At 37.1% G+C, this 16,038-nt stretch overlaps 1 protein-coding gene across 1 annotated transcript in view; it reads left to right on the top strand.

Moving 5' to 3' along the window:
• Positions 1 to 14,558, top strand: part of LOC106972122 (cytochrome b5 type B) — a 36,984-nt gene extending 22,426 nt beyond the window's left edge. The window contains exons 4-5 of the mRNA XM_015069043.3: positions 6,781 to 6,809; positions 10,855 to 14,558. Of these exons, the coding sequence (XP_014924529.1) occupies positions 6,781 to 6,809; positions 10,855 to 10,945 (120 nt within the window). The 3' untranslated portion in view covers positions 10,946 to 14,558. The remainder of the gene's footprint in view (positions 1 to 6,780; positions 6,810 to 10,854) is intronic.
• Positions 14,559 to 16,038: the final 1,480 nt, after the last annotated feature.

Here is a 16,038-nt window from a genome sequence, read left to right as displayed (position 1 = left end):
CTTCTGTGTCTAAGATGTAGATGTCTCTTTTCTTAGTTTTTCTGTACTCCCCATGAAGAGAAGGATGTAAAATTCATTTCATTAATACTTTCTTTTGGTTAAGAGTTTCTGAACCTCTACAAAGAAGTGATTTTTTTTTTTTAAGCCTAATTAAAAGATGTCTTCTGCCTTAGGAGACAAAGGTTTCATTTCCTTTCTCTTTCTTTTCCTTTCCTTCATTTTTCCACTTCTCTTCTCCCCCCAAAGTTTCCCATCTCTTCCCTCCCTGAAACTATCACCTCCAGCCTCCCCCTCAGCAAAATTAAAAAAAAAAAAAAAAAAAAGCCACCCAGAATGTACTATTACACAATCTAAATCTGGAACCTTTCCTCAGTTTTTTGCAAACTGCCTTTCATACTGTTTTTGCTTTAACATAGGTAAATAATTGATGCTCACCATTATTTTCTTGTTAGGTTGATAATGCCTGAGGTCCATGGCCCTGAAATAGTACAATACTAAAATGTAAAAGCTTAGAAACTACAAATCTGGGGACAGATATTTTTCTCACCTGTTTCAGTCTTTAGATAACAAACCAGACTTAAAAACCTTTCTGTCTCTTTGAATCTCTTCCTCCCTGGATTAGTCCCCATGTTGCAAGCCGTCAGTCTTCTATTTCTACTTGCGTTAACGTTTTTCTGGTATGCTTTGGGTTATAGAAACGCACCTTAGAAGTGCGTTGAGTTTTCTGTGCCATTTGGCCTGCCCGTCTCCTGCGCTTCAAGAAACCTAGGCACATCTGTGGTCAGTCATGTCTCCCTTTGGATTATGCGTTCACTGGTGGGGTAGCTGTTTGATGTGCCACCAGTTCAGGAGATGCAGTACACACGAACACGAACCTGACGAAAGAAGTCGGTACCATTTCACTGATTTATTCCATAGATGTTATCTGGGCAACAGTTCAGCTGCTTCAGATATCATTGAAGTGAATAGATTCAATACCTGGACCATTTTCCATTTAAATTGTTGAATGGGTAGTACATGATGGTACATAGTGAAAAATTGAAATAGTGCAAAAAGGTATACTTTTTATGTATACGTTATGTATGTACGTATATAAAATGACTCCCTTCCATCTTCAGCTCTCAGTCTCCGAGCTCCCTTCCCCAGAGGTAGTCAGCTACCATTTTCTTGTTTACTCTTCCAAAGAGACTCTATGCATTCATAAATATAAACAGATGGACGGACGGATCCGTCCATTGATTGATCAGTTGATAGACCAATCATTCCTTCCTTTAAAAAAAAATCTTGCTCTGTACCTTCTTTTTACTTAAAAATTTTATTGTGGTTGATTTTTCTTTATCGATATTCCATGGACAAAAATTTCAGTAAGATGGCATTTGCTGTAATAGGATTTGATGTATTTTTTTAAACAAATAATATCATCTCTATAAAGGCTTAACATGTTATTTAAACTTCATTTTTTAACTTAGGAAGTTTAACTTTTATGTTAGAAGCAATCTATAAGTCGCATTTAAAGGCAAATCTATTTTTTTACTCCTGATGCTACTGACTTTTGTTACACAACATTTTTCTCTTACATGCATATAGCATTCAGTTTACTTTCTCTTTTATGGAAGAGAATCTAAAAAGAATACATTGTTTGTAATTATGTAATGTAGTTACTTGGTTGCATAGTACCAAAAATTTCCTTGTAAGAATTGTTTAATATTCCTGTCATACCTACAACCTAATTTGTTAAAGTTTGGAATGGTTATGCCGATGCCCTTTAGATTACTCTTTACCAAATAATTTTGTAGGGTTGTTTCATTGTTCTGATTTCATCTAGCATTTGTTTTTTGTAACGTAATATTTTGAAATAAAGCATAGAATGTAATGGCAAAAGCCCTCTTGAAAGGCAAAATTCCCATTGCTGAGGCATCTCAAGGATTAATGCCTTCTCCTCATGACACTTTATTTAGAAATAATGTGTAGTTTTGCAAGAGAAGGTGTTAGGAGGACAAGGTAACATCATTTTCAAATCAGCCCTCTAGTATAACAAGTTTTTCACTTCTTTGGTCCCAGTAGAAATTACTCTATGAATGTCCTATATGTGTTATCACAGTGGGTTCTTGAGACAGTTCTACAGAAATTTGTCTGAAGGGTGTTTTTCATTTTTGAATTTTGCCCCCATATGCGGGGAAATATTTTTTACTTGACTGGACTGCCTCTAGGGATGGTACATACTTTATAAGACCGTAATTGTTAATACATTGGAGCTTTTGAGAAGGCTGTCCTCAAGATCCACACGTGGCCATAGGAGGGACTATAAAATGTTGAAATCATGTATTTCAACAAACTTTTTGGGTTTTAAGAAACTAATAGTAAAATTCATATTGCGGCCAAAAGTTCCAAAATTGTTTTTCATAAGTTGCTGGCTACATAGCTACCAAAGTGTTCTAAATAAAAAGCTGTATTCAACCACCCAGATACTCATTAGCTTTACCGAAGGTGTCATGTGGTTTAAAATCCACTTTTTCCAATTTTAAAACTTGGAATCCTCTTGGAATAGCAAGCATCCAATTTAAGAATTAAAACATAAGCTCCTTATATACCTTGCAATAGATTTCCCTTCCATTTAAAATCTAAATATGAACTATTGAGGTTGAAGGTACATTTTATAAATGCCCTATCTATATATACATACATATATACATACATACATACATACATACATATACATGTATGTATGTATTTTAATGCATCGTAATCCTAATTCTGGTGCATTGTTTCCAATATTTATGTCCTGGTGACAGAGTACACTATTCCTTAAGCATGTATTGTCTCATGTTTCATAAACAGTTTTCATAGTGAAACCACGCCCACTGACCCCCAAATAAATCCTTTCCCATATGTTTGCCAATTATGACATTTCTTTGTCATTCTCTTAACCATATCAAAAAAAGTCCATACTTAGGGCACAGTGTCTCTTGGAAGAGTATCTAGAAAAATATATCTTTATATACCTGGTGTAAGATAAGAAAAGTCTACATGTGGGCCATGCTCTGTCAGTCTTTCCAGACATGGGAGAATAGTGTTTCCTTCTCTCTAACCTTTAGAAGGCTGCTAGTGTAGATTTTTTTTTTTTCTTCTGCTATTGTAGATTTTGCTAAAATACCCTTGGGTTAGAAAATTGTGTTAAGTCAATTAAATATGGCTTTAGAATTAAAATTGATCTGGTCCGAGCCTTTCATTTTGTAAGTGAGGAAACTGATTTAGCATTGAACTTGAAGGCAGTAGACAGTTTCAGTTATGAGTAGCTTTATTAAAAGGCTACTCAGATATCATGAAATATTCCCTTTTATCCTACAGAGTCCTTGTTTAGTTAGTTAGTTAGTTAGTTACTTTGTTTGTGGAATTAAAGCCTTAATGAACCTTGACGTTTAGGAACCAGTTTATTTAAATAGTTCTTTTCTGTTAATTTTAAACTAAAATCAGAGTAGACTGAAAATAATTTAGTGGTTTGGAAGTGTATTCCAGAAACATGCATATTAATTACTTGGTAAGGCTTTTGGTAGAAGAACTCTGGATTCGATCTGCTCTGTTACAACTAAAATCAGAGTACTGCAATTGTAGCTTTCCATGCCAAAGACTGAGCAGTCCCCGTTCTCCTGACTAAGAATCTTGCATGTAAATTAAAATGTGGGCAAGAACGTAACCAGCCAGATATGTCTGAATACACAAAGGGAGAAGTTAAAGTCCATCATAAACTATGGGAATCTCATTTAAGCGTCCATTAGATTTAGCACCGAGCTTTGGAGTAGAAATGGGAATTGGGAAACAGCATGGAGAGAATGGTGGCGTGGGGGTGAAGGAAGGTTTTGTGTTAACAGAACCTTTTCTTTTTAATTTTGTTAAATTAAAAATAACTTATTTGGCTTCTTTCCGAACTTGGCTGAGGTACTTGGCTTCTAAGAGCAGTGCCTTAAACAGTTCTTTCATTGTAGTTGATTAAAAGCGGAGTCACTGTAGTTTGACATTTAGTTGGCTGTCAGAATCCCAAAGAGAAGGTACATTTCTTTCTCTTTGCTTTCCTCCAGTGGTAGAGAAGTTGGTCTTTTTGCCACCAGGGGTGGAATGATCTTAAAACAGGAGTTGAGGTACTTAGTTTAAAAAAAAAAAAAAAAAAAAAAAAAAAATATATATATATATATATATATATATATATATATTTAAAGTTTTTTTATTGCTTATTAGAAACTGTTACACTAGGAGCATATTATGGTCTTCCTTCTGTCTGGTCTTTGCCTCTTTGTTTTCTCAGTTGGTTCCCGCACTGTTTGAGACTCACTCCACTTACCACACATTCCAGGCTTTTAGTTTTAAAAGATCCTAAAGGTTTGAAATCTAGAGAATCCATTTATGTGACCCGTATGGCTTTTACTATGATTACAGATTAAACATAACACGTACATTTCTCCATAATGCTCTCCTATAAGCTTTTGAAATGGTCTCAAAGTTTTTTTATACTAACCATACATTTTTTGTTCTGCAAATCATCGGTATATATGTGGATAAAGCATAAAAGACCATGGACATTTTCCTGATGGAATTATTTCCTGGGTGGGAATTATTTCATGGCTACTGTAGTGGAATCTTTTAAAAGGCAATTATTTCATGGCTACTGTAGTGGAATCTTTTAAAAGGCAATGTTATAAATTAATAACACTCTACCATTACTACTGAAACCACTACCTTCCAAATCTATAAGACATCGGTTGTATTTTCTCAAAGATTGGCTTGTAACACATTTTACTTAACCTGATTTTATGATATTCTACTAGAAATGTCCCAGATAACAGTAATCATCGAGGTCTCAAGTGTAGTAGTATATTAACTTGATTTATCTGACACTTTTTATTAGAAGTTTTACTTGCCTATAGGCTAATTTCTTTTGGGTTTGGGGTATGTATTCATTTGCATGGCAGTGTTTTGGATACATGAAGTTAAAACTCATTTCACGATCTGCTCTGAAGTATCTAGGCCAGTATGTAGGGTTTTTCGAAATTGTTGGAGATTACTGAAAATTGTGGTTAAACACGGTTAATATTCTGTGTTCATATCTTAGCATACTTCTACATATTGGCAAAGAGGATGTTTTGGGCAGCAGTAACCTATGCAAATGGGCTTGTCCTCTGGCAGTGAGTTAGCAGTTCTTTTGTATATACAGCTAATTAATGGAATCAATAACTTCATTTGATATTTACTTAAATTGAACTTTTTGTTTTTAATGTTTATTTTATTTTTTGAGAGAGAGAGAGAGGCAGAGACAGAGTGTGAGCAGGGGAGGGGCCGAGAGAGAGGGAGACACAGAATCCAAAATCCAGGCTGACAGCACAGAGCCCAATGCGGCGCTCAAACTCATGAACGGTGAGATCATGACCTGAGCCGAAGTTGGATGCTTAACCAACTGAGCCACCCAGGCACCCCACTTAAATTGAACTTAATAACACATTTATGAGATATAATTAATGTGCCATCCAATTCACCTATTTAAGATGAACAAGTTGGATTTCTAGTATATTCACAGTTATGCAACCGTAATTACAATAATTTTGGAACATGTTCATCCCTCCAGAAAGAAACCCCATACCCATTATCAGTCATTTTCATTTCCCTTTAACTCCTCTTCCCCCACCCTAGGAAACCATAGACCTACTTTCCGCCACTAGATTTGCTTATGCTGAACCTTTCATATTGATACTTTTACGTAATATTTATATAATACGTTGTGTGGTTTTTGTTTTACTTATTTATTTTTTTTTATGTTTATTTATTTTTGAGAGACAGAGTGTGAGTGAGAGAGGGGCAGAGGCAGAGGGAGACACAGAATCTGAAGCAAGCTCCAGGCTCTGAGCTGTCAGTGCAGAGCATGACACGGGGCTCGAACCCACAAACCACTTAACTGACTGAGCCACCCGGGCACCCCATTCATTTTATTTTCTAAGTAGGCTCCATGCTGAGTGTGGAGCCCAGTGAGGGGCTTGAACTCACAATCCTGAGGTCAAGACCTGAGCTGAGATCAAGAGTTAGATGCTTAACCAACTGAGCCACCCAGGTGCCCCAATATGTTGTATTTTGTATCCAGTTTCTTTCACTTAGCATAATGTTTTCTAGGTTCATCCATGTTGAAGCATGTATCAGTCAGTACTTCCTTACTTTTTGCCAAAATTTTGTTTTTAAGGTTATTTTGGTATTCCCCCTCCCCCCTAATTCTGTTCTTCCCATTTCAATGTTGAATAAGCCCTAAGGTCTATAGTCATAATTATTATGATTTCATAGAGTAAACCAGTTCATTTCTGTAAGCCACACAGCAGTCCTCGACATGCTTTAGAGCATTTCACAGTTGACCTGTTTGTCACAAGAGTTTGTATTTTTTTTTAAATATGTGTTCAGAAAATGTGATCTTAACTACTGCCAGTGGCAAGCCCAGCTGAATGAGGCATATCATTGTGACTGCAATTAGTCCCTTTCAGTATAGTTTATATCAGTAGCTTTTTTTCCCTTTTTTTCTTTTTTTACATCTAAAAAAGTTTAGGCCATTTCTCTATGCTTTCATTAGTTGTTCTTCACTAGGAAGTACCAGTATGTTACCAGAAATAGAATTCTTGGGGCTCCCATCACATTAGATTTGTAAATGTCAAATTGCATGAAAGATGAAGTTCTGTATGTAGATATTCAAGATTTACATACTTTATTAATCTTTCTTTTTGTTTGAAATTTTTTAATATGCGTCTTCTTCAGGACCCTTCGAAAGATGCCATGTGCAAAAGGTTAGTATACATTCCCTGGACTTCCTTATGCTCAACTTAATATCTGGCCAGAGGTTCTTCCATAAATATACATGTATAACATAACTTAAGAGTACGGTTTGACTCAAGAATGAAAGGTACATACAGCACAGCAAATACAGTCCGATATTCAAGTATAGAATACAGTATTGAAGAATACAGTACACAAGTATTGTGAAACCTTGTACGTTGTACGGAAACAGACGGCAGCTCCGCTGTGGGGAGCACAGTGGAAGTATAAACTTGTTGAGTCACTGTGTTGTGCATCTGAAACTAATGTAACATCGTGTTACTATATTTCAGGTACATGTTAACTATATTTCAATTAAGAAAAAGAGGACAATTAACAACTATTTTTTGGCCAAAATTACTGCACATTCAGTAGTTCCTTACCATTAGCAAAATTAACTTTTACAGTTTCAGTCATTTAGAGTAATCTCAAAAGTTTGTGCCTTGAGTAATTTTTAAATCATGTTGTGACATAAATTGGGATCACATTCAGCGAGAGGCCAATATGCAAGGACAAGTAACTGCTGGTAAGTCAAGCCAACGGTCTGTGCTGCTCAGCCCAGCTATGCAACTTCTACTTGAAACTTAATCACATTTAATCCCCACAACTGCTCTGTAAGGTGGGTGCTATTATTGCATTTTATAGAAGAAAAAAAATATGTATTGCATGCATATTCAGGAATTTGGTTTCTTTCAAAGGATTACTTACGAATATCCCTTGCGGTCATTTTAGTAATATAATAGTATGAACTCTGAAAGGTATATTTTTGTCATCCCTTAAATGCCCTTGAAATGACTGGAATCCTTGGCTTATAAAAAAATCTTTATAGAGATTATATAGATCTGTTTCATCTTTCTGAGCTTCCACTTAAAACACTTCAGAGAGAGAGAGATGTGGTTGTTTTCCCCCTATAAAAGTATTGCCTCTTTTTTATTTGAGGTGATGGACAAAGAATGTAAGAAATTTAAACTTAAAGGAAACTATTAGTAAATTCAGCTTCTTTAATATTAAGGTCTTATGCTCAGCCAGCTACTCTGTAGAGAATTTGAAAACACAAGCCATAAACTTGCAATCGATTTGGGCTACACATAACACTCATTAAGAATTATTATGCAGAATACAAAAGGAATTCCTACAAATCAATTAAAAAATAATGTAGTAGAATATGAGAAAAAGGCTTAAACAAGCACCTTAGAGAAGAGGAAACAAATGTAGACACACACAAAAAAAGGTTTAATTTCATTTGTTATCAGAGAGATACAAATTAAAATCTTAAGGTATGTATTTCACAGCTACCAGATTGGCAAAAATTGAGAATTCTGAAAATAAGAGGAGCTGTTGAGGAAGTGGATCACCAAGGTTCTTAGACCCTCTTAGGGGAGTGTAAGTGGGTACAGTCACTTTGGAAAAGAATTTGGCATTATCTAGTAAATTGGACAATATGAATAACTTTTGACCCAGCAATTCCATATCTAGGGATATACTCGAGAGAAATGTGTGCGCAAGTATACCAGGAAACACATAGTAGAATGTTCGTAAGGGCATTATTCAAGATAGTAATATACTGGAAGCAACCCAAATAACCATTCCTTAATAAAATGAATGAATCCATTCTGGTATATTCATAAAGTGGAATACTACAAAGTAATAAAAACAAATGAGTCACAACTACATGCAGCAACCTGAGCGACTCTCCAAAATAGAGTTCTGTCTTATGGCTAAGACGTTACTGTTGAACTCTTTGGGTTCAGCATAAATCCATTTCCTCTGCTTCTATGCCCAGTGACAGTTAAGTATTACAAAACATTATATGGGGATTGGCGGTCAACCATTTTCAGTCTTTTGTACTGAAGAATGTCTCTTTGGTGTTTTCTCAAGGAGCCTACTTTAAAACTTTTTTGTGTCCTGTGGTGGTTCTCCAAGATACCTGAACTGATTACCTTTGTGGGGACATGACTGCAGAGTCCCCACGTGCCATATTGCTGTTGTACATGCCAACTCGCTTGCTTTCCTTTTTTTACACAAAGCTACTCGGCCGACATTCTAAACTTCTCTGGAGCAGCTTTGTGCCATTCTGAAATGTACAAAGCACTAGGCATGTTTAGGCAAGGAGAAGCAGTTTTATTATTGAACCTCAGCTGGTTTTATTGGCTTAAAAACCTTTTAATACCAAGGCCGCATATGTCTTAGTAAGAGGGGCATGCAGGTCATTTGGATCGTGGAAGAACTACACCTTAAAAGTAAGAGTGCTAGTAAGTTGTACTAGAGAAGAATTATTTTAAGGAGAGTGATGACTGTCCTGAAATTCCTAAGGAAAGTCTCTTACAGGCCTTCTCAAGCCGACTGTCTTTTAAAGTTTTTAGTTCCGTGTGGGTGTGTATCCTTATTAGTGTCCAGACTTAACTAGAGATTAAGTGCATTGATTGGAATCAGGAATCCATCACTAACTTCGCTTCGTGATTTTGGGTGCCAAGCTTGTATTTCCTACGTATACAGCGGGTCTAATAGTATCTATTTCTTCAGGCTGTCATGAGGATTAAATGTAGAAAATACAGATGAGATAGATATCACTTTGCCAATAGTTGTATTAGATGGTATTGCTTCTAAATTTATAGTTATATGTATAAAATGGTAGCTTTTTTCCTGTTGAAAAATGTTAATTGTAGAATATGTGAAAAACAAAATACAAATAAGGTATTTTTTTGAAGCTTTTATTTATTTTGAGAGAAAGAGAGAGAGCATGAGCAGGGGAGAGGCAGAGAGAGAGGGAGAGAAGGAGAATCCCATGCAGGCTTTGCACTGTGGAGCTCGAACTCACGAACTGTGAGACCTGAGCTGAAATCAAGAGTCAGACGCTTAACCGACTGAGCTACTTAGGCACCCCCAAACAAGAAAAATTTAAGCCATCCCTAATCTCATAACCCAGAAATAAGTGCTATGTGTCTTTATAAAAACACATATAGAGGCGTGTATACAGGCATATATTTTTAGTATCATACTACACATTCTGGTTTTTATCTTTTAAAAATTGTTTAATATTGGGGCACGTGAGTGGCTCAGTCGGTGAAGCATCTGACTTCGGCTCAGGTCGTGATCTCGCGGTTCTTGGGTTCGAGCCCAGTGTCGGGCTCTGTGCTGACAGCTCAGAGCCTGGAGCCTGCTTCAGATTTATCTCCTTCTCTCTCTCTACTCCTCCCCTGCTCTCCGTCTCTTAAAAATAAATGTTAAAAAAATTTTTTTTAATTGTTTAATATTGTCATGCCAATGCAAATTTTTATTTATTTATTTATTTTGCTACTTGGGTGATAAAAGCAGTTAAACTTCAGAGAAAGACAAATATATGATTTCACTCATATGTGGAATTTGAGAAACAAAACATGAACATAGTGGAAAGGAAGGAAAAATAAGATAAAAAAAAAGAGAAGCAAACCGTAGACTCTTTTTTTTTTTAAATTTTTTTTTTTTTTTTTAATATTTATCCTTGAAGGAGAGAGAGACAGAGTATGAGTGGGGCGGGGGCAGAGAGAGAGGGAAACACAGAATCTGAAGCAGGCTCCAGGCTCTGAGCTGTCAGCACAGAGCTCGACACGGGACTCGAACCCACAAACCATGAGATCATGACCTGAGCTGAAGTTGGATGCTCAACCGACTGAGCCACCCAGGCGCCCCATAAACCGTAGAGAGTCCTAATGATAGAGAACAAACTATGGCTTGATGGAGGGAGGTGGGTGGGGGATGGGCTGAATGGGTGATGGGGATTAAGGAGGGCACTTGTGATGAGCACTAGGTGTTACATGTTAGTGATAAATCACTAAATTCTACTCCTGAAACTGGTATTATACTATATGTTAACTAACTGGAACTTACATAAAATCTTGGAAGAAAAAAAAAGTAGTTAAACTTCCCAAAGTAAATCGAAATTCTTTGCTCATGAAAATATTAAAATGTGGATGTTGAAAGATAGCAAATATTTGGTATCAAGTGTTCACGGCTTCGTTGCTTTCCCCCCACTTCTAGTTGCTGGTCATACTGGATTTTGCCCATCATAGGCGCTATTGTCTTAGGTTTCCTGTATCGTTACTACACGTCGGAAAGCAAATCCTCCTGAGGAGACAGCGTGGAAGTTGGAAAGCATATCCATTGGGAGTGCGAGCTAGAGACTTGTTTGGAGGCCAAGCGATACCCTCTTCTCGAATCCTGCCGGATGTGTGCTTCCCCCTTGGAACCCAGATGGTTGGCTAGACATCCACCCCAGACCTGGGGCCAGTGTCCTTCATTTCCCAGAGCCTTACTCCCAAAGCACCTGCTCGTTGTCCTGTGTCCCTGCCGGTGGCCCTTCTCTCCACTGGCTTCCACCAGCCCCCTTTGCATTTCCAGACTTGGTTTTATAATTACAATCCACATGTCCTTGTGACATTGTCCTTTGGTAAAAATGCCTGGTTTCCAATACTTTGCACATTAGACATTCTTAACAGGGCAACACTCTGGTTTTGAAGCTTTTCTTTTTCCATTTTTCTTTGAAGTATATATATATATACTTATATATATATACACACACACATATATACTTATATATATGTATATATGTGTGTGTGTATATATACTTAATTCTATTATTTATCATAAGGGATTTAATTAATGAAGTAAAGTTGTGCACCTATAGCATAAAACACAACTGCCAAATGATCTCGTTCCTTGTTTTTATTTATTAAAACTAGGAAGAACCATGAAATCCTCTCCTCCCTCCTAAGCTAGTCTAGCAGGTAACTCTCACCACCCCCCAAGTCCAAGTGGTGCTGGGCAGAACTGTGCTTCCGTTGCATTTCTTGGGAGTGGAGAGAAAGAGGGGAGGGGAGAGATGAATTGGGGTGATAGGGTAAATTTGTAGTCCTCTTTCTTTTGAAAAATACTGAAAACACTACTTTAGGACAGGAGTTTAGGAAAAGCACCAAAGACTTCATTTTTTTTTTCCACACTTCATTCTTTGCTTTGGTTTGACACCAGTTTCTAGCCGTCTTTTTTCTTTTCCCCCCAACCAACCATCTTTTATTGGTAAAATACAAATTTATAATTGTATCTGTAGAACTTCACTAGGGATTTCTGCTTTTAAATGTATTGATTAGCAAATTTTTTCATTCCTTCCCTGTTTTACAAAAGAGACTCCACTTGCTCTAAGATCCAGTATTTGATCTTTTGTTTGTTAGCCCCAGTAACATAACTTCCATAGTGCAGTGGCATTCGAAAGGGGGAGATCATGACAAAAGAATGTTTCCCATTTCATCTATATTTTATCTTCATGGCTCCAATTTGTGGTTTTGTTGTTTTTCTGTTGAGGAAAAAAGAAAGAAAAAAACAACAACTAGTCGTTTTATCCCTTGGATGAATGTTTAATTGAATAGTAGGTCATTATTTAGAATTCTGTTAGGGTTTCTTCTTGGTTCAGGAATTTTCTCTGGCTTATTTGACCTAACTTTTTCCCCCCGTGGAATCACCTGAGGACACAGTACACTGGCTGTTTTCTGCCAACAACTGTTTGTGGTGATTTTTCTCCCAGTCTTCTAAGGATTACCAGTTTGCTTCTGAGCCATTGTCCTATGTAGCAGGGAGCAACTTGGTTCCAGAAGGACCATGGATACTGCTGTCTCCTCCCTGCTTATAGCTTGCCGTGGACAGGAAAGTGCCCTGCAAGGCAGTGTCTGCCCATGCAAACTAAGAAAAGGTTCAACCCAAGTCTTGCAGTTGAGTGTATTCAGAATTCATCAAAAGAATATTAACCTTGTATTTGTACACTTGGATATGATATTATGGAGAAATTTCAGGGGATTTTTGAGAGACTTTTATATATCAGGGATATGGGAATAGTCAAACTTTTATCTTTAGAAAATTTTGTATAAGATGCCACTTTTAGACAATTTATTGAAAAAAACCTTTGGTTATTATGGAACAGAAGTGGTGTGACTCTTGATGCTCCTGCCATTTGAAGGCGTATGGAAGGGTTGCCTTGAATATGAATTGGTATCTAATTGCTGTAATAATTAAGCTGCATGATTACATGGGCCACATTGGGGTAGAAATAAAGAACAAAGGAGTATTGAGGAACTGGACGGGGAACATTTAGGCTGAAACTAAACCAGCAGATAAGTTGGATCAATTAGGAGTATGTTGGCAGTCTGTAAAATTAAATGAAAAACATCTGGCTTATAAGAAATGTTAAAGAGTGACAGCCTTAAGTAAAATTGGTGGGGGGTTTTTTTTTGGATATTTTTAGGGTGAACACCAACACAAAAGGTATGTTTTTCTATTTCATATTGGTTGTCTTTTCCTGTTTATATCTGGACTTGTTTTTACTCAGAGCCAGAGGAAAAGGTTTTCAGACCTTGTCTCTACCATCCATGAAATCCATCCAACACCCAGGGCTTCTTTTGATCTGCTGCTAATGTGATGTCACTTTGTATTATAAAAACCACTTTTGGGTCCATTTACTGTTATTCTGCTGCCTACATCAACAGGCGAAAGGTAAAGCTAGTGTGTGAGTTTGCAGAGGTTTTTCTAAACTATCAGATAATACAATATGTTAGCCAAACCCACCAGAAAAGCCTTGTTTGCAGAGGTAGGACTCAAATTCTCGAAACAGTTTCAACATTGGTAGGTGGTGCAAACCCCTTTGGAGAGCAAGTGGAGCCGGTCCCTGTCGGCTGAGGGTGCCCCCTAGAGCTGGTCTCTGGGGTGTTGGGTTGTTTATTCCCAGGGAAGACACAAGATGTCTGGAGGTCACGAAAGGAGAGGAGGGAAAACGGGTGCCACCAAAATAGGCATGTCGGTGCCAGGTCTCCAAAATTTCTTAGTCCTTGTCCCTCAGGAATCGGTTTTGGTTTCTAAATGACTCCACCTTTGTAAGGACAAGAAAGTGGTGGTGACAAAATTGATAGTGTTTAGTTCTTATGCGACCCCTAAAGCAGAAGCAAAAATCCACGGGAACCTACAGTTTGAGCCTGTAAAGTTCTTTGGGCAATTGTCGTAAATGCCCAAGTTGTGAGATAAGAGCGTCGTTGAGTTTATGCTCATTTAGTCCCGGCGTGGAGCAATGAGAAATGCTCTGTGGGCCAGGCATATCATTACGCACGGTGTCTCGGGCTTCACATCTCAAGAGATTATCTGGTTAGATTCCATTTTAGGAGACTGAAATGCAGAACGTTAACGTTCATAACTTCCTTCCCTGGGAGAAGTGGATTCAGACATGTCTTGTCTCAACAAGAGATTGGTGTTTTTTTTTTTTTTTTTTTTTTTTTTAAGCCATCTCATTCTGTTGCCAAATATCACAGAACGAATGGGGAGTTTACTTCACATTTGGCTGTTATTCTCTGAAAGGGCCTGGTTTGGAATTTGTGGGGGTGATTTCAGAGGGAGATTCCGGTAACCCGAGTTACCAACCCAGTATCTAGCATCTTACTCATGAATTTTAGGAGCTGTACTTTTCCTGTACCTATATCCAACATGTGCTAGTTGGGTAAAATATGATTATTTAGCTTCCTTTCTTTTTACTTCACCCTCAACTGTGAACGAGTAATATTAACATTCTTTTTGTGTATTCAATAATGGAGTTTGTTTACCTATTTTATTTCAGCATATTTTGAACAAAGATCTTTGTCTCTTTCTGCTGGAATGTGCACACAGTGAATGTTTGTTAGAACCACACACAATAAAGATACTGTTTTTCCTTTTCTTGCCCTGACTATAGTTATTATTATTTTTTTTTTTTAAAGCAGAAGTGTTGGCTCTGTTATCCTAAGGTGTTCTGGAAGAAAAGATTCTGAGAAGCATAAAAGTCACCTGTATCTATGCAAATAATTGTGTTTAGTGTAACTTGATGGGGAGTTCTGTGGTTCTTCAGGATTCTTTCTGCTACTCTTTCTTTGAAGTGAGTTGCTCAGTTGATAATCACGAGAGGCAAAAATGAAGACTTGTGCTGTATTAATGGATATGAAGTGGCAACCAGGTAGACCAGTTGGGAGTTCTGTTTTTACTGAAACCATCTGGTAAAGAGAAGCCAGTACAAGGTAATAATATTTTGTTATCTGCAATGCCAGTCTTCAAATGATTGTTTTTCTTGGAAATAGCTAAACTGTTGGGGAAAATTAAACACTGAGATTGAAGTTCTAGCAAGTGTGTTAATTAAACAAGGGAAATAAACAATTTTTATAATTACCTTTAAAACATACTGATAGCCTTCTAACACTACTAATGAGACATCGTTTTCATTAGGGCTTGGTTATTTCACTCTCACGTGAATTAGTAACAGGAAAGGATAGTCCCATTCTTATTATTAGTGTTTGAATCTAATGTTTAATCTCCAATCCTAGTAATTCATATGACTGCAGTCTTCATGATGCTGAGTATTTGGCAGGTAATTGACAAATCCTGGTTGGTTCCTAAAAACCTGAAGTAGAAGATTGTGATTCCAATTATGTAAATTTAAGGTAAGAAATACCCACACAATCTACTAAACTGTTGGTAATTGTAGGTATTGTTGGTAACCTAACGTTAATTAGCTTAATAGGTGTCTGTATTTAAAGGAACACTCAGCTAAATCACATATTTTCTAGTGCTCAACAAACTTAATTTTTTTTTTAAGATTTTTTTTTTTTAAAGTGGTTTCTGCACCCAACATGAGGCTTGAACTCACAATCTTGAGACCAAGAGTTGCATGTTCCACCAACTGTGCCAGCCAGGTGCCCCTAAAAAACTTTCTTCTATAAAGCATCCAGGAGAGATGAGAGTTGCTGTCAGATAAAACATGAGGATAGAGCTGTAATCCTATTTATCATTTATCTTCCATATACTGTGTGCCTTGCAGTACCTTTGATGGCATTTTGGATCCTTGCCCTTACAGTATCCTATCCTTACACCGTAGATGGGGATGTCCACATTTTACCAGTGACTTGACTTGCTTGAGGCCACACAACCCTAAACTTTCCATGTTCTTTGTTGAAGGTTCTCAGATAAAAATTCAGCTTCAGCTGTACCAAAATGAATAATGTGCTTGGTGTATCTGCTGCTAGTCTTTCTATACAGGTGTTTCTGTGTGTGCTCAATGAAATGCCATCAATAATAATCATTTTCTGAATTAGTAGATTACTAAAAAATGGGCATGGTCTTAGGAGTCCCTGAAAAATCTTGGTTGTTGAAGAGAATCCTGTTGCT

Source organism: Acinonyx jubatus, chromosome E2 (assembly GCF_027475565.1).
Source record: "Acinonyx jubatus isolate Ajub_Pintada_27869175 chromosome E2, VMU_Ajub_asm_v1.0, whole genome shotgun sequence".
Lineage (NCBI taxonomy): Eukaryota > Metazoa > Chordata > Mammalia > Carnivora > Felidae > Acinonyx > Acinonyx jubatus.
The sequence above is the reverse complement of the archived record's forward strand: the minus strand, read 5'-3'. Positions and strand labels throughout refer to the sequence as shown.